The sequence below is a fragment of the Stegostoma tigrinum genome, chromosome 37, assembly GCF_030684315.1.
Source record: "Stegostoma tigrinum isolate sSteTig4 chromosome 37, sSteTig4.hap1, whole genome shotgun sequence".
Taxonomy (NCBI): Eukaryota; Metazoa; Chordata; class Chondrichthyes; order Orectolobiformes; family Stegostomatidae; genus Stegostoma; species Stegostoma tigrinum.
In genome coordinates, this window is record NC_081390.1 from 2,591,745 (window position 1) to 2,612,874 (window position 21,130).

A 21,130-nucleotide genomic window follows, 5' to 3' on the forward strand; every position below is an offset into this window, starting at 1 on the left:
GCTTTGGTCAGGGGGTTCCAGCACATTCAATCAAAGGCAGGTCTTGATACCAGTCCAAGCCCAACGCTGGATGGTCATACTCAGGATCCTTTAATCCTAAGGGGTGAGAAGCCAAGTCAGGGCAGTCATCGTGTGGGCTGTTTCCTTTGGACTGAAAGCGAGGCAGATTGTAAGGGTGTTAATGAAAATGGGTGGCACAGCTGTTACTGCATGTGTAGGTAGCGAGGTGTTCTGGGTGAATGGGTAGGTGGCACAGAGGGCATGTACATAGAACATAGACATAGAACATAGAACAGTACAGCACAGAACAGGCCCTTCAGCCCACAATGTTGTGCCGACCATTGATCCTCATGTATGCACCCTCAAATTTCTGTGACCATATACATGTCCAGCAGTCTCTTAAATGACCCCAATGACCTTGCTTCCACAACTGCTGCTGGCAACGCATTCCATGCTGTCACAACTCTCTGCGTAAAGAACCTGCCTCTGACATCCCCTCTATACTTTCCACCAACCAGCTTAAAACTATGACCCCTCGTGCTAGCCATTTCTGCCCTGGGAAATAGTCTCTGGCTATCAACTCTATCTATGCCTCTCATTATCTTGTATACCTCAATTAGGTCCCCTCTCCTCCTCCTTTTCTCCAATGAAAAGAGACCGAGCTCAGTCAACCTCTCTTCATAAGATGAGCCCTCCAGTCCAGGCAGCATCCTGGTAAACCTCCTCTGAACCCTCTCCAAAGCATCCACATCTTTCCTATAATAGGGCGCCCAGAACTGGACGCAGTATTCCAAGTGCGGTCTAACCAAAGTTTTATAGAGCTGCAACAAGATCTCACGACTCTTAAACTCAATCCCCCTGTTAATGAAAGCCAAAACACCATATGCTTTCTTAACAACCCTGTCCACTTGGGTGGCCATTTTAAGGGATCTATGTATCTGCACACCAAGATCCCTCTGTTCCTCCACGCTGCCAAGAATCCTATCCTTTATCCTGTACTCAGCTTTCAAATTCGACCTTCCAAAATGCATCACCTCGCATTTATCCAGGTTGAACTCCATCTGCCACCTCTCAGCCCATCTCTGCATCCTGTCAATGTCCCGCTGCAGCCTACAACAGCCCTCTACACTGTCAACGACACCTCCGACCTTTGTGTCTTCTGCAAACTTGCTGACCCATCCTTCAATTCCCTCGTCCAAGTCATTAATAAAAATTACAAACAGTAGAGGCCCAAGGACAGAGCCCTGTGGAACTCCACTCACCACTGACTTCCAGGCAGAATATTTTCCTTCTACTACCACTCGCTGTCTTCTGTTGGCCAGCCAATTCTGTATCCAAGCAGCTAAGTTCCCCTGTATCCCATTCCTCCTGACCTTCTGAATGAGCCTACCATGGGGAACCTTATCAAATGCCTTACTGAAGTCCATATACACCACATCCACAGCTCGACCCTCATCAACCTTTCTAGTCACATCCTCAAAAAACTCGATAAGGTTTGTAAGGCATGACCTACCCCTCACAAAGCCGTGTTGACTGTATTTGATCAAGCCATGCTCTTCCAGATGGTCATAAATCTTATCCCTCAGAATCCTTTCTAACACCTTGCAGACGACAGACGTGAGACTTACCGGTCTATAATTGCCGGGGATTTCCCTATTTCCTTTCTTGAAGAGAGGAATTACATTTGCCTCTCTCCAGTCCTCAGGTACGACTCCAGTGGAGAGCGAGGATGCAAAGATCTTCGCAAGTGGCGAAGCAATTGCATTTCTCGCTTCCCAAAGCAGCCGAGGACAAATCTGATCCGGGCCTGGCGACTTGTCAATCTTAATGTTTGACAAATTTTCAGCAGTTTCAAGGAATGGGGTGCCTGAGAGCAAATGGGGAAAATTATTGCAGGCAATAGTGAGAGTGGTAAAGCATGAGCCTTGGTCGGACTTGGGTACAGCAGCAGAGACTGAGTATGAGTTAGCAGAGAGAAGATGGTAGTACTTTCACTGGTAGTGCGGAGGAGACCTACTTCCAACATTGATGGACATTCCTCCTGACAGCTAAGACCTTACTGGCCTGGATGGCAATGTTAGACCAGGCTGACATGGTGTGATGGTTGTGGCCTCTACAGCGGGTTTTGGGGGAAGAAGGAGGACTGTGTTATCATACAGCATTTGTAGGACCTTCTACTCCCTGCCTGCACAGAGAAGTACTGATATCCCCTTAACAGCCATGTCAGGGGTAAATATTGGGAACTATTTAGCACAGCTCCACACTGACTGTCCACTGAATTGCATGATGTTCTGTAAGAACATGTGGGAAAATGGGGTGGAAATTAGATGTGAAACGCTGGAGGAGCGTGTTGGATATTTAATGAGGTGAATTTAGCAAGATACAGTGAGACAACTTGCTATGTCTTGCACCAACACATCCTTCAAAAAACCTCAATGCAACTCCAGTAGGCAAAAAAAAAGTAAGATTCAGTCTATAGATTCCATACTCCCGAACCATGTTGTGCCAACTTTGCTTCTGCCAAGTACCAGTGGGAGGTGCCCTGCTAGAATACTGTTTTGAAGAGCGTCTCTAATCTAAATGGCATGTAAGATATTTGATGCCAAACAAAACCCAGCTCAATATCACAAGGTGTTCTGGCCTGTCTCCTATTGTTGGTGACCATTCTGGGGAACGCAGTGTTGTGATTAAATTGCTGTCGGGATTTGGAAGAGGCTAACATTAGAGCAGACCCTTTCTGTGCCCATATACAGGCATCTAGATCTGTCAGCCCACGGGCTGTTCTATTGACCCAGTTTCCTGGTTTGTTCCCATTTAAGGGATAGGTTAATCTACACTTACTATTGTTAAGCTCATGCTAAGTGAAGTTAAATTCTTATTTTGGAGTTGTAAATGTATGATGTTGTCTTGGTGTAACTGTTGCTGTGCCAAAATACAGAAGTTTAAAATAGGATTAGATTGACTTATTGTTTATCACTGCTAATGTAAACTTACCCAAAACTCTTTGCATGAAAGAAAAGTAATTTATCAGGGCAGGATATTGCTGTTTTGGACTTTACAAGCTTCAAAATCTCCCCACCCCTGACCTAAAGATTTCTACTGATTTATGAGACAAAATGCTTTGGGGCTGGGAGTAGATGGGTGATTTGGAGATGTTTGCAGTTGCTTATAAAATGACTAGGAGATAGTAGGACCTGCCGATGCTGGAGTCTCAGATAGTAAGGTGTGGAGCTGGGTGAATACAGCAGGCCAGGCTACATCAGAGGAGCAGGAAAGCTGGTGTTTCGGGTCTGGACCCTTCTTCAGAAAATAGGGAGGGGTAGGGGACTCTGAAATAAATAGAGAGAGGGGGAGGTAGCGATAGAAGGTAGATAGTGGAGCACATAGATGGAGAGAAGACGGACAGGTCAAGGAAGTGGGAATGAAGCCAGTAAAGGTGAGTGTAAGTAGGGAGTTGGGATTGGAGTTGATCAGTGAGGAGAGAGGGGCAGGTAGGTGTGAGGTAAGACGGACAGGTCAGGGAGGCGGGAACAAGGGGGGGTTGCTGGTCTTGGGATGAGGTCAGGGGTGGGGAGATTTTGAAGCTTGTAAAGTCCACATTAAGGCCATTGGGTTGTAGGGTCCCCAGGCGGAATATGAGGTGCTGCTCCTCCACTTTTTGGGTGGCATCATTATGACACTGGAGGCCCAGGATGGACATGTTGCCAAAGGGTGGGAGATGGAGTTGAAGTAGTTCGTGATTGGGAAATGTAGGTGTTTCACAAAATGGTCTTCAAGTCTCTGCTTGGTTTCCCCGATCATACAGGGAGGCTACAGCGACTACTATATACCACAATAGCAGATGAGCAGGTGAATATTTGTTAAATGTGGAAGGTTTTCTTGAGTCCTGGGGTGGGACTGAGGGGGGAGGTGTAGGGGCAGGTATAGCACTTCCTGCGGTTGCAGGGAAAGGTGCCAAGGGTTATGGGGCTGGAGGAGAGTGTGGAGTGGACAAGGGAGTCGTGGAGAGAGCAGTCCCTCTGGAAAGCACATAAGGCTGGGGAGGGAAGTATATCCTTGGTAGTGGGGTCAGATTACAGGTGGCGGAGGATGATGTGTTGGATCCAGAGGTTGGTGGGGTGGTACATGAGGACGAGGGGGATTTTATTTTTGTTGTTAATGCGGGTAGGGGCAGTGAGAGCTGAGGTGCGGGAGACGTGAGCGATGTTGTGGAGGGTGTTTTTGACCACTGTGGAGGGATGTCGGGGTCCTTGATAGATGAGGATGTCCAGCAGTGGAATGCCTCATCTTGGAAGCAGATGCAGCAGAGGCAAAGGAATTGGGAATAGGGGATTGCATTCTTTCAGGAAAGCGGGTGAGAGGAAGCATATTCTAGGTAGCTAGGGGAATCAGTAGGCTTGAAATAGATATCCGTTTCAAGGAGGTTTATCGGAGATGGAGACAGAGGTCCAGGAAGGAGAGCGAGGTATTAGAGATAAAATGGCTAATGTGGCTGACCTTTTTCACTGTCTACCATTTGCTCCCATTCCAGCAACCTCTCATTTTTAGAATTCTCATTTGTTGTGTTCAAGTCCCTGAACAGCCTCTGTCCCTCCCAGTCTGTAACCTTTCGCAGTGCTACATCTCCATACCCTTCTGTCTCCTGCTCCTGCATCATCTCCAATTTCCTTTGCTGCACCATTTATAGCAATGCCATCAGCTGCCTGGGCCTGGAACCACATCTCTAAACCTATCTGCCACCTTACAGCTCCAAGTTGCTTCTTAAACCATATTTCTTTGATTTGGACAGTTAGTCACTAGCTACTAGGTCTGCATTTATTCCTGATCGCAGGCAAAGATGTTGAGTGTCCTATAAGCAGCTTCAGTCTCTCCTTGCCTTTCCACCAAGGCATAAAGGTAAGAAATTCATATCCCAATGTTGTGCTCTAACTGTTTGAGCTCCACCGGTAGCAATTGCAAAGTCCTTTCTACTCGGTAGCAATTGGTAGGGGCATTGTCTTTTGTGACCCAGTTGTGGGTTCAACACCCATCCTACACTATCCTAGGTCAGTATGGTTCCTGGACATTGGATCTAGTTCCAGGATGAGAAGAAGGAGAAAGAAAGTTAGCCATGATTTCCTCAATTGGTAAAACCTGCTGAAGGCCATTTGGGTGTGAGATACTGATTTTGGTTGCCGTGCCTCTCCACAATCCGATAGCTTGCCAATGGCTACTATTCGGCCTGTGCTAAAAGAAGGGCCACTTCGATGTGATTCGCTATGCTAATAACTGAATCATTGCCTTCAGAAGATGTCATGACAAAGTAAAATGTCTCAGTGCCTGAACTCCTATTATCAAGGCAGGAGTGTGATACCTGCCTCAGAGGCTGACATTGCAATGTGGTGCTAGGGATGAGATAGAATGTCTACAGTGTGGGAACAGGGCCTTTGGCCCAACAAGCCCACAGCAACCCTCGGAGCATTCCACCCAGACCCGTCCTCTAAAACTCATCTAACCTACACATCCCTAAACACTACAGGCAGTTTAGCATGACCCATCCACCTAAACTGCGCATCTTTGGAAAGTGTGGGAGGAAACTTGAGCACCCGGAGGAAACTCATGCAGACACGGGGAGAATGTGAAAACTCCACACAGACAGTTGCCCGAGGGTAGAATCGAACCTGCATCCCTGATGCTGTGAGGCAGCAGTGCTAACCACTGAGCCACCGTGCCACCAGCATTCGGACATGGGGACTAACATTCGGAGAAGATGTTAAAACGAACTTCTGTCTGCTCTCCCAGCTGCACATTAATGTTTGCTGTTCCCTTTTGGAATCGTGTACAACCAATAAGGAAACAATTTTCCTAGCTTTTGTGATAAGAACATTAATCAATGTAGACTTCTCGTATAAAAGAATCTTTCCGTTAAAAAGTGGACACAGCTGTAAAGATGGCTGCCAAAGGACAGGTGACCTCTCATTGATTCACTTTTGAATACATGAGCCAAAAAGGCACATTGCAGATGAAAAAATTGCTAAGACCACCAAACAACATCACTGAATTGAATGGGTCTTTATTTTGAAGCAAAGAAGATGACTATCTTAGCTCCTTCAGGATGAAAATCTTCAAACAATAAACCAGAAGGTTAATTAATTAACCTAAGATTGCCATCATATTTGGAAAAGGAACAAGTTGTTAGGAATCACATGGTAAAGCAGCCATTCTTGTCCCTTTGTGATCTTAAAATGCTAATTAACTGAAGAAAGAAGTAAGGAGGTTAGCAGCAGAATATTCAGTAGTATTTACAGCTTTTTTTAAAATTGGAGGCTGTATTATTGTAAGATCTCTAACCAGCTGTTTATCGGTCAACTAACACAGTGAACTAGCAACGAAGCCACAAATGACCTGTAGAAGGTTTACCCCTGGAGGAGAATCCTGAAATGATTTTGGCAGGTAACTTCTGTTCTTGAATTCTCCTAAAGGAGCTTTCAGGGGTAAAGACCCCTTCTTTCAGTCTGACGAACGTGCTTTCCTGAGCAAGGCGATCACATGAATTGCAAACTATTTTGTTTGCTTTTAACCTGTTAAAGTGCCTTGAGAGAGAGAGAGTGTGTATGCATGCGTGCGAGAGTGTGTGAATGTGAATCCCATGGTGTTAGATTTCAGAGTGAGCACCTAAATACACACTTTTTTTGTTTAAGCCCGCAAAAAGCTTGCTGCTGGATATTCAGGTTCATAAGGTAACAGGTTTCTCCAACCATGTCTGTGAAATGAAGAGTAATGCAATTCTCTCAAGTCCTGAGCAACATCCTTTCTCTTTCACCTAAAGCCACGTTATCAGGATGTTACCACATTATTGTTTGTGGACCCTTGATCTTCATGGAGTAGCTGTTGCATTTCCTGTTCTGCAGGAGCACAGCACTTTGTGTATTGCAGTCTTGGCTGGTCAAACTTCTTCAAATTTAGCCACAAAGTGTAGTGGACAAATGAGAGCAATCTCTTTATTTTGGGACTCTGTGAAAAATCTGTCAGAGCCACGGTCGAGTTTAGCTCTGTGGGAAATGCAGCTATTGTGCATTACTATGAAGCCCATCTCGGGGCTGACAGATTCTGAAATTGGCAGAAAAGCAGCACTTTTGAACAGTTGGAACAGAATTTTGGACTTCCAAACATTTTTGGCATTCACAGTCTAAAAATAGACAATCCCTCTCGAGCAAGGAATTTATTCACTGTACAAATATGTCTGCAAAGTGAAGGGAACTCATCAAACTCATCCCAGATTGTCTGGGTAGAAACTTATAGGGGTCTGAGCAATATGGTGCATGGTGAGATTTGTGGCAGGATCAGACAAGAAATCTACTGAGTCCCATCTATTCTTTGGGAGCAACTGTTATACTTTTCACAAACAGGATGAAGAGCTTCTCGCTAGGCAGTTGTCATGGGAGGGGGATTGCTGCTTCATAAACACCTCGTTAATGGCCCAACTCCACTCAACTCAACTCATTCCCATTTAATCAAACTAGATGCTGGGAAAAAGTGACACGGAAATCAGAGCAGGTTCCATGTTGGACACTGTGCACCAACATCTTAGGGCATGCTGTCTGGATGTCAGAGAATGTAGGAACTGCAGATGCTGGAGAATCTGAGATGTACAAGGTGCTGAGCTGGATGAACACAGCAGGCCAAGCAGCATCAGAGGAGCAGGAAGGTTGATGTTTTGAGCCTAGAAAGGTCGAGGCCTGAATCGTCAGCCGTCCTGCGTGTCTGATGCTGCTTGGCCTGCTGTGTTCATCCAGCTCTACACTCTGCCTGCGCATCATACATACACCTCATATCCACACACATTGGCATTTGACAGGTGCCTTCCTCTAAGAACCATCATCGACATCTCTGATTCACTTACATGTCTATATTTCAATTCTGAACCTATGATTGTAATGCCGTTGTAAGGACGCTGTGTACATAGGCGACCACATCCAGCTCAGGGACTGGACCAGACTGCATCTGTAGTTTCTTCGCTTGCTTTCTTAGTGCTCACTCACCCTGAGCCTACCTCACAGCATCCCTGCCTTGCATTGCCCTTCTGCCCATCTCAGGCAGAAACACCAGGCTCACACTGTTTCTGTATTCCCTTGCTGTTTGGCGCAGACACTAAGAACGCAAGCTTGTCACAGTTGTCAGCAGGCCTCAGCCACATCAAGGGTGTAGCCTTTGTTCAGAGGGTCCCAGCATAGTCATTCAGGAGCTTGGACACAGTCAGCTGCTTGAAGGGGCATGAGTCAGGATTGTCTCACGTGGGCGATGGTCCAGTCCCTCCCCACGCACCTCCATGATTCCTCTGACACATTTAAGCCAGTTTCAAAGCTCCCAGTTTGCAGGCTCCAGCTGCCTTCTCTTTATCATGGATGTGCAATGCCTTTAGCCGCCCATCCCCCACCAGGAGGGTCTTAGGGCTCTCCGCTTCTTCTTCCTGGAGCAAAGACAATGAATCATCCCCACCCGTCACCACCCTCCTCCGCTTGGCCGAGCTTGTCCTCACCCTCAACAATACCTTCTATAACTCCTCTCATTTTCTTCATGGGTACCCACATGGCCCCCGCTTTTTGCCCTGTTGTGGGCTCTTTTCCTCCTGCAATGAGACAGAGGCAGGTACTACACGAGGGGAAAGTTGGTGACAGAGTATGTTTCTGTTGATGCAGCTGGGGAGGTGTCTTGGTTGAGCGAGCGGACAGCGCAGAGGGCACGTAGGGTTAGTAATGTCAGAGTAAACGTCAAAACAACTGCGGCTGCTGTAAATTGGGAACAAAACAGAAGTTGCTGGAAAAGCTCAGCATGTCTGGCAGCATCTGTGAACTAAAATCAGTTAACGTTTTGGGTCTGGTGAGCCAAAACTATTTTAGAACATAGAACAATACAGCGCAGAACAGGCCCTTCAGCCCCTCGATGTTGCGCCGACCTGTGAACTAATCTAAGCCCAACCCCCTGCACTATATTCTTCTTCACAAACGCTGCTAGACCTGCTGGGCTTTTCGAACAACTTCTGCTTTTGTTCCTGATTTACAGCGTCCGCAGTTCTTATTTTACTGTGTGTCTGTATAATCAGATCACATGTATATTAGGTACATGTTAACATCCACAGAATTTTGGGGGGAGTGGCGCGGTGCGAAACGGTCTGGAGGACATTCCAGAGTGGCAGAGATCATCTGGAGGAAGATAGGATAAATATTTGAGGACGTGGGTAACTGAAGGAGGTTTGTTAGAAACCGATCATGAGGGTTTAATAAAGTTGGCATTTACCTGGTTGTCAAACGGATCTTCCTTCAGTTTAACCAAGTCTTGTTTTACCTGATGTCTTAAATATACAGAGAAATAAATTCTGTTCCACGAATAGCAAATGCAACCTTCATCAACTTATCTATGTTTGTCTTTCCCTGTCTTTGAATTTTAAGGTGAATTTATGATCTTTTCAGGACTCCTGTCATACCCAACCCCTTCTAAAGGGCATGCTCTATCAGTTTGCTCGATCTAGTTTGTTTGCAGAACAGACAAGCCACTTATTTTATGAACCCTTGCTCACCATCCCATGCTAATGAGTGTCCTTTCCTTGCTGACAGAAGCTTTTCTTTTTTAAAATGACTTATGTCTGAAAAACTCTAAAATCAAGCAGCTGGAATATTTTATTTCTTCCAGGCGCGGTATAAGCAATATGGTACACTTGCCTTTATTGGTCAGTGCATCGAGTTAGGATGTCATGTTTTGACTGAACAAGACGTGCTGAGTGGATGATCCATCTTGGCCTCCCCAGTGGTGTCCGGCATTACAGATACCAGTCTTCAGCCAATTTGATTCACTACTCGTAACGTTAAGAAATGGTTGGAGTTACTGGATACTGTCCCTGACAACATTCTGGCAATAGTACTGAAGACTTGTGCTGCAGAACTTGCCACTCCCCTAGCCAAACTGTTCCAGTACAGTCACAACACTGGTATCTACCTGACAATGCAGAAAATTGCCCAGGTTATGTCCTTACATCAAAAAAAGCAGGACAAATCCAACTGGCCAATTATTGCCCTATCAGTCTACTCTCGATTTATCGATTAGGGTGATGGAAGGTGTCATCACAGCGCTATCTAGCAGCCCCTGCTCAGTGATGCCCAGTTTGAGTTGTGCCATGCCCACTCAGCTTCTGACCTCATTGCAGCCTTGCTTCAAAATGGACAAGAGAGCCAGATTCCAGAGGGGAGATGATAGTGACAGCCCTTGACATCAAGTCTGCATTCGACAGAATGTGGCATCAATGAGCCCTGGCAAAACTGGAATCAATGGGTTTCAGGGGGCAAATTCTCCACTGGAGTCATATGGAGCACTTAGGAAGATGGTCATCTTTGTTAGAAATCAGCCCTCTCAGCTCCAGGACATCTCTGCATGAATTCCTCAGGGTAGTGTCCTAGGTCCAACTGTCTTCAGCTGCTTCATCAATGATTTTCCCTCTGTCATAAGGTCAGAAGTGGGGATCTTCAGTGATGATTGCACAATGTTTAGCACCATTTACAATTCCTCATATACTGAAGATCTGGACAATATCCAGGCTTGGGCTGACAAGTAGCAAGTAACATTTGTGCCACACAAATGCCAGGCTATGATCATCATCAATAAAAGGCAATCTAACCATGGTCCCTTGACATTCAACGGTGTTACCATCATTGAATCTCTCTCGGTCGACATCCTGGAGGGTATTATTGACCTGACACTCAACTGGACTCATCACATAAACAGTGGCTACAAAAGCAGGTCAGAGGCAGTAAGTAACCCCCCTCCAGACTTTCCAAAGCCTGTCCATTATCTCCAAGGCGTAAGTCAGGACTATGATGGAACATCCCCCACTTGCCCTTCCTCAAAGGAAGTAACTGAACAGAGATTCGGATAATACAGTCACCTGTTGTGTAGAGAGAAAGAGACAGAGAAAACAAACCAGAGAGTGAGAGAGAGGACAAGTAATGAAGCAAGTGATAGAATTAGAACTGCCAGGAAGAATGAAAAAGGAAGTTCTAACACAAAATGAAAAGGTGCATTAGTGAGAAAAGTAAATGTGATGGGATTGAATTAGAATAGTGTACCCACCAGCAGAAGTCAGGGAAGAGTGATCATTGTAACATTGTGACAATGCTGAGTAAATGGGGGAATTGGAAAGGAAAAGGAACAGAGAGATAACTTTGAATTATTTTATAATTCCTGGCCAGCCTGCACACCAGGGTTTCTCAACCATTTTGCCTTGTTTGAGTGTTTGGGACACATTTCAACTTTCTGTCACTCGGGGGAGAGAGATTTGGGGGAGCAAATTTCAGAAAGGTCAAGTAATCATGAATTTGAAGTGAAAAGAATTCCAACATTGGAACTTTTCAGGAAGGCGAAAAAATATTTCTCCTTGGGGTAAAAGGGTTCAGAGGGTATGGTCATAATTCTCAAGACGGTTGGGGGCCTGGAGAAGAGAACGTTGGTCTGCTCACAGAGAAAGTGGGAGCAGGGCACTAAATTGGTTGATCAGCCATAATCAGATTGAATAGCGGAACAGGTTTGAAGGATTGAATGGCCTACTCCTACACCTGCTTTCTATGTTTCAAAGTTTTAAAGCATAGCCCACTGCTCCTCTCCTGAATTTGCTGCTGAGATATTCATTGGTGAAGTGTGGTCAATGGGAGTCTTTTTGCAGGCTGCATTTAACTTTGGGGTTGCCTGGTGGACTAGCCTGCCCTGATAACCTTTGACCCTTGTTAGTAAAGAATCTGCCCACCTTAGCCTTAAAGGTATTCAATGACCCTGCCTCCACCACTCTCTGGGGAACTGAGGGGTTAAAGAATTCTCCTCATCTTCGTCTGAACTGTCGATGTTTCCCTGTTTCTGTGTGTGCTGGGATGTTAGGGAATGAACATTTGTGGTTTCAAGAAGGACAGTGAAGAGTTATGCGACCCCTCATATCCATTTCAAGGAAATAGTGGATTATGGGTAGAGATGTGAAGATTTTAGCGTGCCCCTCTGAAGCATAATTAGGTTCATCGGGAGGTGCAGAAGTCTTTGCAGATGCGCACTCTCTGTTACGTAGCCCCACCTGAATCATCTTGAGAATTATGACTGTTCAGAATAGAGGGGAGATGTTGATAAGCATAACACAGTTGCCATTTCTGATTCGGGCGCCGAGAGCTCAGTGCTGACTGTTATACTCTCCCAGTACTCTCCAGCTAAGAGCCAAATCAGTCCAGTGTGAGCAACCAGGTACTAACAACATGCACTACTCTTGTCTATCAAGAAATTGAAACATAGTCAAACTTCACAAAGGCCTGTACAGTGAAAGCACCAGAACACATAGAACATAGAACAGTACAGCTCAGCACAGTATAGAGCTTTTGGCCCACGATGTTGTGCCGAACTTTTACCCTAATCCTAACATCTATTTACCTCCACCCCTACCTTATACTATCACTCTTAAGTTTATCTAATAGTCACTTAAATGCCCCTAATGAGGCTGACTCCACTACCCTCTCCGGCAATGCATTCCATGCCCCTACCACTCTGAGTAAAGAACCTACCTCTGCCATCTACCCTATATCTACCTCCACTCACTTTAAAGCTATGCCCCCTCGTAATAGCTACCTCTACCCTAGGAAAATGTCGCTGGCTGTCTACTCTATCCGTACCTCTGATCATTTTGTCACCTCTATCAAGTCACCTCTCATCCTTCGTCGTTCTACAGAGAAAAGCTCTAGGCCTCTCAACCTTTCCTTGTAAGACCTTCCCTCCATTCCAGACAACACCCTGGTAAATCTCTTCTGCACCTTTTCCAACGCTTCCACATCTTTCCTGCAATGAGGTGACCAGAACTGGTCACAATACTCCAGATGTGGCAAAACCAGGCTTTTGTATAGCTGGAGCATAACTTCATGGCTCTTGAACTCAATCCCTCAATTTAATGAAAGCTGACACACCATATGCCTTCTTAACAACTCTATCCACCTGGGTGGCAGCTTTCAGTGGCACACTGCCAAGAATCTTTCCGTTAACCCTATATTCTGCTTTCAAGTTTTTCCTTCCAAAATGAACCACCGCACACTTTTCAGGGTTAAACTCCATCTGCCACTTCTCAGCCCAGCTTTGCATTCTATCAATGTCCCTTTATAACCTAGAACAGCCCTCTGCACCATCCAAAATGTGACACACCTTCGTATCATCCAAGAACTGGCTAATCCACCCCTCCACTCCTTCATCCAAATCATTTACAAAAATCACAAATAGGAGAGGACCCAGAACAGATCCTTGTGATACACCACTCGTAACTGAGCACCCTGTTGAATATCACTGAACAAAATTTCACCCCGAGCCTCTTGCAGTGATATTAAAACTACTGATCAAATTAGCCAAGGACGTAGGTTTTAAGGGGAGTTTTAAAGGAAGGAAGAGTGGGCGGAGTTAGAGAAGATCTGGGGAGGGCATTGCAGAGCTTAGAGCTCTGTGAATTTAACTGTTTTGTAAAATTGAATAACCAACACAGTGTGCTTTCTTTCCTTTTGGTAGGTCTGAATCCAAAATGTGGTCACCAATGTCTAGTGAGGAGGGAAAGCAACATCCGTATAAGATGAACTTGGCATCTGAACAACAGGTAAAAGCTTTTTTTCGTTGTGTTTGCTTGTGGATTGTGAGCACCATTGGCAAGGTCAGTGTTTATTGGCCGTTTCTCAAGTAGCCCATTCCAACTTCAATGATATATTCAGCTGCATTATTGGAGGATCATAGATTCAGTACAGAAGATACCATTCGATCCATCAAATCTGTACTGGCTCCTGAAAGAACTACCCAGCTAGTCCCACTCTCCAGCCCTGTCTCCATAGCCCTCTAAATTCAACCCTGTCAAATAAATATCGAACTTGCTTTCAAAGCCTCCAATGGAATCCACCTCCACCACTCCCCCAGGCAGCACATTCCAAATCCTAACAACTCCCTGAGTAAAAATGTTTCTCCTCTTGTCACCCCTACCTCTCTCGCTGACCATCTTGAGTTTGTGACCCCCTAGTTAATGGCCTTTGTTTTCCTTGTAAGTTCAAACAGCACCTAAATATTAATGTTTCATTAAAAGCAAACCTAATTTTTTTGAATGACTGTAGTAAAAATTGTGGTTCCCTTTTGAGATTTGGAATTCTTACAATTCTGTCAAGACAGCAAGCTTTGACAAGATCATTCTTTTCAGTCACACTTAAGCTCTATATAAGGTCAAGTGACTATTAGAAATATTCTCCTACTTCTTTAAGCCATTACTGACATAAGATAAGGAGGACTGTGATCAGTGATGTACCAATTTTGTTTGTCATCAATGTAAAAGTTTTGGATGAGAGTTTAGGAGGCATTGTTGGTACGTTTGCAGATGACACCAAAATTGGTGGTATAGTGGACAGTGAAGGTTATCTAAGATAACAAAAAAGTTCTTGATCAATTGGATCAATGGGATGAAGAGTGGCAGATGGAATTTAATTAGGATGAATGCGAAATATTGCATTTTGATAAACAAACAAGGGCAGGAACTTTACAATTTAAAGTAGGGCCATGGGTAGTGTTGCAGAACAGAGGGATCTAGAGGTTTGGGTGCATAATTCTTCGAAGTTTGCATCAGATATGGACCGGGTGGCTAAGAAGGCACGTAGCGTATTTGCCTTCAGTGCCTCAGAACTTTTGAGTATAGGAGTTGGGATGTTGTGTTGAGGCTGTACAGAATGTTGGTGAGGCCTCTTCTGGAATACTGCATCCAGTTCTGGTCACCCTGCCATAGGAAAGATATTTTTAAATTGGAAAGGGTTCAAAGATTATTGACAAGGATTTTGCTGGGAATGGAGGGTTTGGATAAGGATAGATTGGGACTTTTTTTCACTGGAGTGTAGGAGGTTGAGGGGTGACCCTGCAGAGGTTCATAAAATCACGATGGGCATAGATAAGGTGAATAGCAAGGTCTTTTCCCTGGGGTGGGGGAATTCAAAATTAGGGGGCATACTTTTTAAGATGGGAGGAGAGAGTTTTAAAAAGGATGAGGGGCAACTTTTTTACATTTGAGAGTAGTTTGTGCGTGGAATGAACTTGGAGAGCAAGTAATGAATGTGGGTACAGTTAAAGCATTTAAAAGCCACTTGTACAGGGACATGAATAGGAAAGGTTTTGGGGGATATGGGCCAAGTGCAGGCAAGTGGGACTAATTTAGTTTGGGAACATTGGATCGAAGGGTCTGTTTCCATCTTGTTTGACTCTGACATGCACAGTTTGCTTATTACTTAAGGAAATTGAATCTCCTGTGTGTAGGGAGGCACTTCATGCAAACATTTCTATCCTTTAAATAAACATAGATAAACATCGCAGGAACAAGCCATTTGGCCCAAGCAGTCCATTCTGGTGTTTCCAGCTCTATCTACCCTTTCTGATCTAAGTCCCTGTCTTCTCTTTACTCTCATATTTTTGTCTAGCTTTCCCTTAAACATATCTGTACATTTACTCCCTGTGATACAGAGTTTTATGTTCTCATCATACACTGGATTAAGGCAAGTCATTTCTTTTGAATTCTGTGATTTGGATTTCATGCTGACTATGTTATCTTAATGCCCTACAGTTTGAGTTCTTCGTTCCAAAAGGAATCATTGGCCTCTCTCAGCAACGATGGGGGCAACTAACTGGCTAGTAATTTGGTCTGTCTGGGGTCAGTATATTATAGTCAATAACCACCCTTTGAGTTGTTAAGGCAAGTGGTGAACCCCTGAACTGATGATGGGAGCGATGATAGAAACGATAGGCTAGAGTTTGTAATATCTGAAAATAGAGAAAAAAAAAGGAGGATGTGCATTTATGTAGTACCTACAGCATTCCCAGAAGGTCCAAAGTGCTTTATAAAAGTTGATCAATTGACTGTCAGATCAGGTGCTGTCCAAGAACATCTATTCTATATCCACCCTCCTTTTATGTAGGATTGGAAATGCTGTAACATTGGAAACACAGTTGCTAGTTTGTGCACAGCAAGCTCCCACAAAGATCTTTGAAGTAAATCAGTGTTAGCAGTGAGAAAAATACTGGCTGGGACACCATAAGTTCCCCTCCATTTCTCTCCAGTGTCATATCATTTTCCACGTACAGATGTGGCCTCGGTTTAAAGGCCCAGTCGAGGATATGTTATGTCTGTCAGATCAACACTGCCTCAGACTGATGTACCTGCTCCCCGTGGGCACTGGAACATGCTAGTCCCTGTTGCCAGAGAAGTGGAAGCCTAGTGTGTTGGAGAGAAATCAGAGCTAATGTTTTCGGTCCGGTGACTCTTCCTCAGAACTGATGGTAGCTGGGAAAATGTCAGTTTATATGCAGAAGATAGGGAGGGGGTAGGGATAAGGAGTAAACAATAGGATAGAACCCAAAGAGAGAGAAGAGCAATTGGATAGACAAAGGAGTCGATAATGATCTAGTTATTCCATTTGGGCGGGGGTGGAAATCATCAGATGAAATTAGGTCAGTTACTTGATTCAATGGCCTGATGTGTGATGGTGGGGTCAGGGCCCAGGGGAAAACAGGAGGAGGTATCTGAGAGCTTGCGCTCAGCCTCTGCAATGTTGAGGCCTGTACCCCAGACTACAACAGTACCACCCTTATCAGCAGGCTTAGTAACAAATTCAGGGTTGGATCTAAGCATACGGAGTGCTGTCAGTTTGGAAGGGGATAGGCTGGGTTTGCTGAGTGGGGGCAGAGAAACTGCGGTGACCAATATCACGTCAGCTTTCCTCAATGAGCAGATTGAGTCCAGGTAAAAGGCCAGAGGGAGGGGTTCAGGTGGAGGGAGAGTGTTGGACCTGGGTGAAGGAGTCTGTGGGATGGGAGAGGACGCTTGTCCAAAGAAATGGGCATGGAGGCAAAGATGGTGGAAGAAGAGTTTGATGTCACATTGTACCTGAAGTTCATTGAGGTGGGCACCTAAAGGATTAAAGCTGAGGCCTTTAAGTACGGAACGTTCAGTACCAGTGTGCGAAAGGTTGAGAGGGATGGTAAATACTCGACAGGAGGTGAGGTTGGGAGAGGGCATGGAGTCAGAGGGAAGGGGAGAGGAGGAAGGTTCTGGAGGGCCATGGGTGTCTCTGAGCTGTTTCATCTTGTGGGCCTTGATGCCTGAAAGGAAAGGAAAATGTTTCTTGTTAGCCCAGAGGATGAAGTGGAACTGTGGAGTAGTGTAGCCCTGAGCCAGTGTGACACGCTGTTGGAGAGAAAGGTCGAGGGTCTGCATGTGACACTGCATGGCACTGAGTGTGGATCTCAGGATGTGGCGAGAGCAGCTAAGACACTTCTGGCACTGAGGGCAGGAGGAGAGGTATTTTAGTGTTTGGTCATTTCTGTGAATGGAGTTTGGTGAGACAGACAGTATAGCATGGGTCATGCATAGCACCCCCTCACCCACTAAACCAGCCTGGTCTCCCAGCCTGTCCCATGAGGAGCACTGTGGGAAATTGGCTGTTTGAGTGTCTACGTGCTGGAAAGTGTTTCCAGCCCTGCTTTGTGTGTGTTGTCAGTGTCTAACCATTGACCAGCCCAATTCCCATGACGTCCAGTCCCTAAACACCACCTGTATTCTGCATGCAGATTGCCTCCAGGCCCTCTGCTTCTTCCTGTCCCGCAGGCCCGACCAGTCCCCCTCCACCGACACCCTCATCCGCCTAGCCAAATTTCAGTTTGGGAAACCTGGTCGGCATGGATGGTTTGGGCCGAAGGGTCTGTCTCTGTGCTGTATGTCTGTGCCTGTAAGGTTTCTGTGCTTCCCAACAGTGTCGGTTGGGCCAAAGGGCCTGTTTCCATGCTGTAAACTCTGATTCTGAGTGTTGTACCTGAGCTCCTGAATGGTGCTGAACTGGGGGCAGCATTGAAAGCTGAGCAGGCCCAGAGATAGCCATCACTACCTTTCATTATCAGACCTAAAAAGTATTCCGGTTGTTTTGTTAAGAATTTGGGATAGCTTTAAATTCTGCTTGTCTAATATTGCTGTAACTGTGACCACTAAAGGGCGAAACAGTGTGTGATGAAACCCAAAGGGGTGAGGGAATGGAACAAGACTGATTCAGTGTGATCATGTCTGCATGTGTTTTCACTGGGCAGCAGAACGGGGAGCATTTCAAATAATATGGCCATCCACACCACAGCTCCCCACCTCTCAATCGCATACCTTGTGTAACAGAGGGCACACATCTACCAAACTCAGCAGGCCAATTCTTTGTTTGAAAGTCATTATTTGGAATGGAATACTGCCAGGCCAGAACTTTAAACCAGCTCAATTGATACCAGTGTTGCCCAATGTATGCCATTGTACGCTTGGCGTGGGTAGACGAGAGTGAGCATCCCATCTCACAGTTTCATTTTCCTACGTTTGTATCGTCTTTGCCAACTCACTTAACCTATTAATACCTTCTTGTCACATCCTTTGCCCTCTTTGCAATTTTCCTCCCATTTATTGTGTCACCAGCAAATTTGGCAACCGTTCTTTCCATCCCTTCATCCATTAACATAAATCGGTAACTATCAACTGATCCACGTGCCACATCTTGCATCTTTCCAGGTTGAAAAGGACCCAATTATGTTCCCCGTGCGTCAGCCAGCCTTCTATCTATGGCAATATGTTAACACTGTGAGCTTTTATTTTCTGCAATTACCTTATCTAATGCCTTCTGGAAATCTAAATCCGATCCCCTTTTATCCCCTCTGTTACTCCAGTACTTACTACTTCAAACAACCCCAGTAGGTCATTTAAACATGATTTTGTCTTTTACGAAACCATTCTGCTTTGAATTCTTACCTTGAACATATCCAAATATCCTGCTATAACTGTTGATAGCTACAAAATAGTGGCAGTCTACCTAGTGACCCGTTCAAATAAGGCCCTTTATGGACTTAGTTCAAGATAAGGGTGGCTCAGAGGTTAGCACTGCAGCCTCACAGCACCAGGGACCCGGGTTCAATTCCAGCCTTGAGCGACTGTCTGTGTGGAGTTTGCACGTTCTCCCCTGTGTCTGCATGGGTTTCCTCCGGGTGCTCCGGTTTCCTCCCACAGTCCAAAAATGTGCAGGGTAGGTGGATTGGCCATGCTAAATTGCCCATAATGCCCAGGATGTGTAGGTGTGCAGGATGTGCAAGTACAGGGGTGGGTGAGTGGGTCTGGGTGGGATGCTGTTCAGAGGGGTACTGTGGCATTTTTCGGCCAAATGTCCTGTTTCCATACGGTAGGGATTCTATGATAAAAATTATTCAATAATAATGATTATAATCTACACTTTAAAATAAATCAATGAGGTTCTAATTACCAGGAAAGAGTGATCAGGCTGAGGATGTTAAGAATGTGAATCGTTTGAAAGGACTCAGGATGGAGAGTGGCTGTTTAATGTTCTTTTGTGGGGTATTGGCATCACTGGCAAGGCAAACATTGGTTACCATTGGCCTTGCTTGAGGTGTTGCTGGGCCATTTCACAGGGCAGTTAGGAGTAAACCCGTGTTGTTGTGGGCCTGGAGTCACATGTAGGCCAGGCCAGGTAAGGACAGCAGATTTCCTGAATTGCTGAAGACAAACCAGATGAGTTCTTAAAAACCAATAACTTGAAATTGCAGATTAATTAGTGGCACCTAGATTCCATGGTAGGATTTGAACACCCATCTGGGACTTGGGATCATTGAACTAGTGACATTACCCCGGTGCCCCATAGCTATCAGTCCTAAATACAAGGTGTTCTTTAATTAATTGAATACAAAATTATAGAGAAACCCTTAATGCTGAGAGAGACCACATGGAACTCATAGGGAGCAGTTGAAGCGAATAGAACCAGACCATCAGATGAAGATAAACTATTTCCACAGGTTAGGGATTCTAGAACCAGGGCACAGTGAATCATGGCCAGGCACTCAGGACAGGTGCTAGGAAGCACTTCTACACACAAAGGGTAGGAAATGTTTAGAACTGTCTTCCACAAATGACAGAAGATGCTGGATTAGTTGTTAATTTTATATCTGCGATTGCTTAACAAAAATTTATCTGAAGTATTAAGGGATATGGGCTGAAGGTACACAAAACAGAAACAGAAACGCTGGAAAAGCTCAGCAGGCCTGGCAGCATCAGTGGAGAGAAGTCAGAATTAATGTTTTGGGTTGAGTGACCCTTCGTCAGAATTGATGGTAGCGAGGGAAAAAAAAATAGCAGGGAGATGGAGTTAGGCCATAGGTCAGCCATGATCTCATTGAATGGTAGAACTAGCTCGAGGGGATGAATGGCCTAGTCCTGTTGCCCATATTTAAGAGGACGCTAGGTGCCAGCATGTAGATGGGTTTGCGGAAGAGGGTTGGAGGAAGTTTATGTGGAACCTAAATCTGGATCCGTCATTTGAGTGACCAGTATCTGTCCTGTCAATTGAATCTATCCGTGCCCATCTCTACAGCTGAATCTTGGAAAACTGTGGACAGCGTCTGTGATTTTTCAGAATTCCACTGACTCTGAAGAAGCTTAACTGCGCACAGTGATTGTTGCCAAAAGCTCTGCAGTTTATTAGTATTGTACAAAGTCCTGAGTTTCACCTACTTTTGCTGTGTGGACCATACATCTGTGTAGTTCTGTGTGACTAGAATGATGCTGCAATGCATTCAAAATGAGAAAAATCACCTCTACTTTGTTACTGATTGGGGTTTCCTTTGCTGGCAAAGGCAATAAAGATGGACCTTGGGCACCACCTAGTGAGCATTGTAGAGTAGTACAGCTGGACAAGGCTTACCAACAGTGACCTCTACAATTTTTTGTTTCAAATTTCCATTATTAATCTTATCTGTAAAAATAGAAATTAAATTTTGCAGTGGCTGTTTTTAAAACTTTCATGAACCAAACATTCATTTTTTTTCCTTCACCAACACAGAGACCTCAGCTTAGCATTGTTAGAGTTTAAACATAGCTAAAAAAGAGACATGAGTCAACAATTTTTGTCAGTCCTGAACAGCAAGAAAATCAGTTTTGTAAAGGGAACAACAATTTATGCTGCAAGAAAAGCAGGCTGGCATGAGGCGCAGCAGGAATTGTTCACTGTACTTGTACATTACAGTTAACAGTTCATGCTACATCTCCATGTCA

General features: G+C 45.0%; 1 protein-coding gene across 2 annotated transcripts in view; it reads left to right on the plus strand.

Moving 5' to 3' along the window:
* The window catches only part of pdlim1 (PDZ and LIM domain 1 (elfin)), a 90,495-nt gene that overhangs the window by 53,721 nt on the left and 15,644 nt on the right, over positions 1-21,130 (plus strand). For both annotated transcript variants that reach the window (XM_048563729.2, XM_048563730.1), the window contains exon 3: positions 13,546-13,630. In XM_048563729.2, the coding sequence (XP_048419686.1) occupies positions 13,546-13,630 (85 nt within the window). The remainder of the gene's footprint in view (positions 1-13,545; positions 13,631-21,130) is intronic.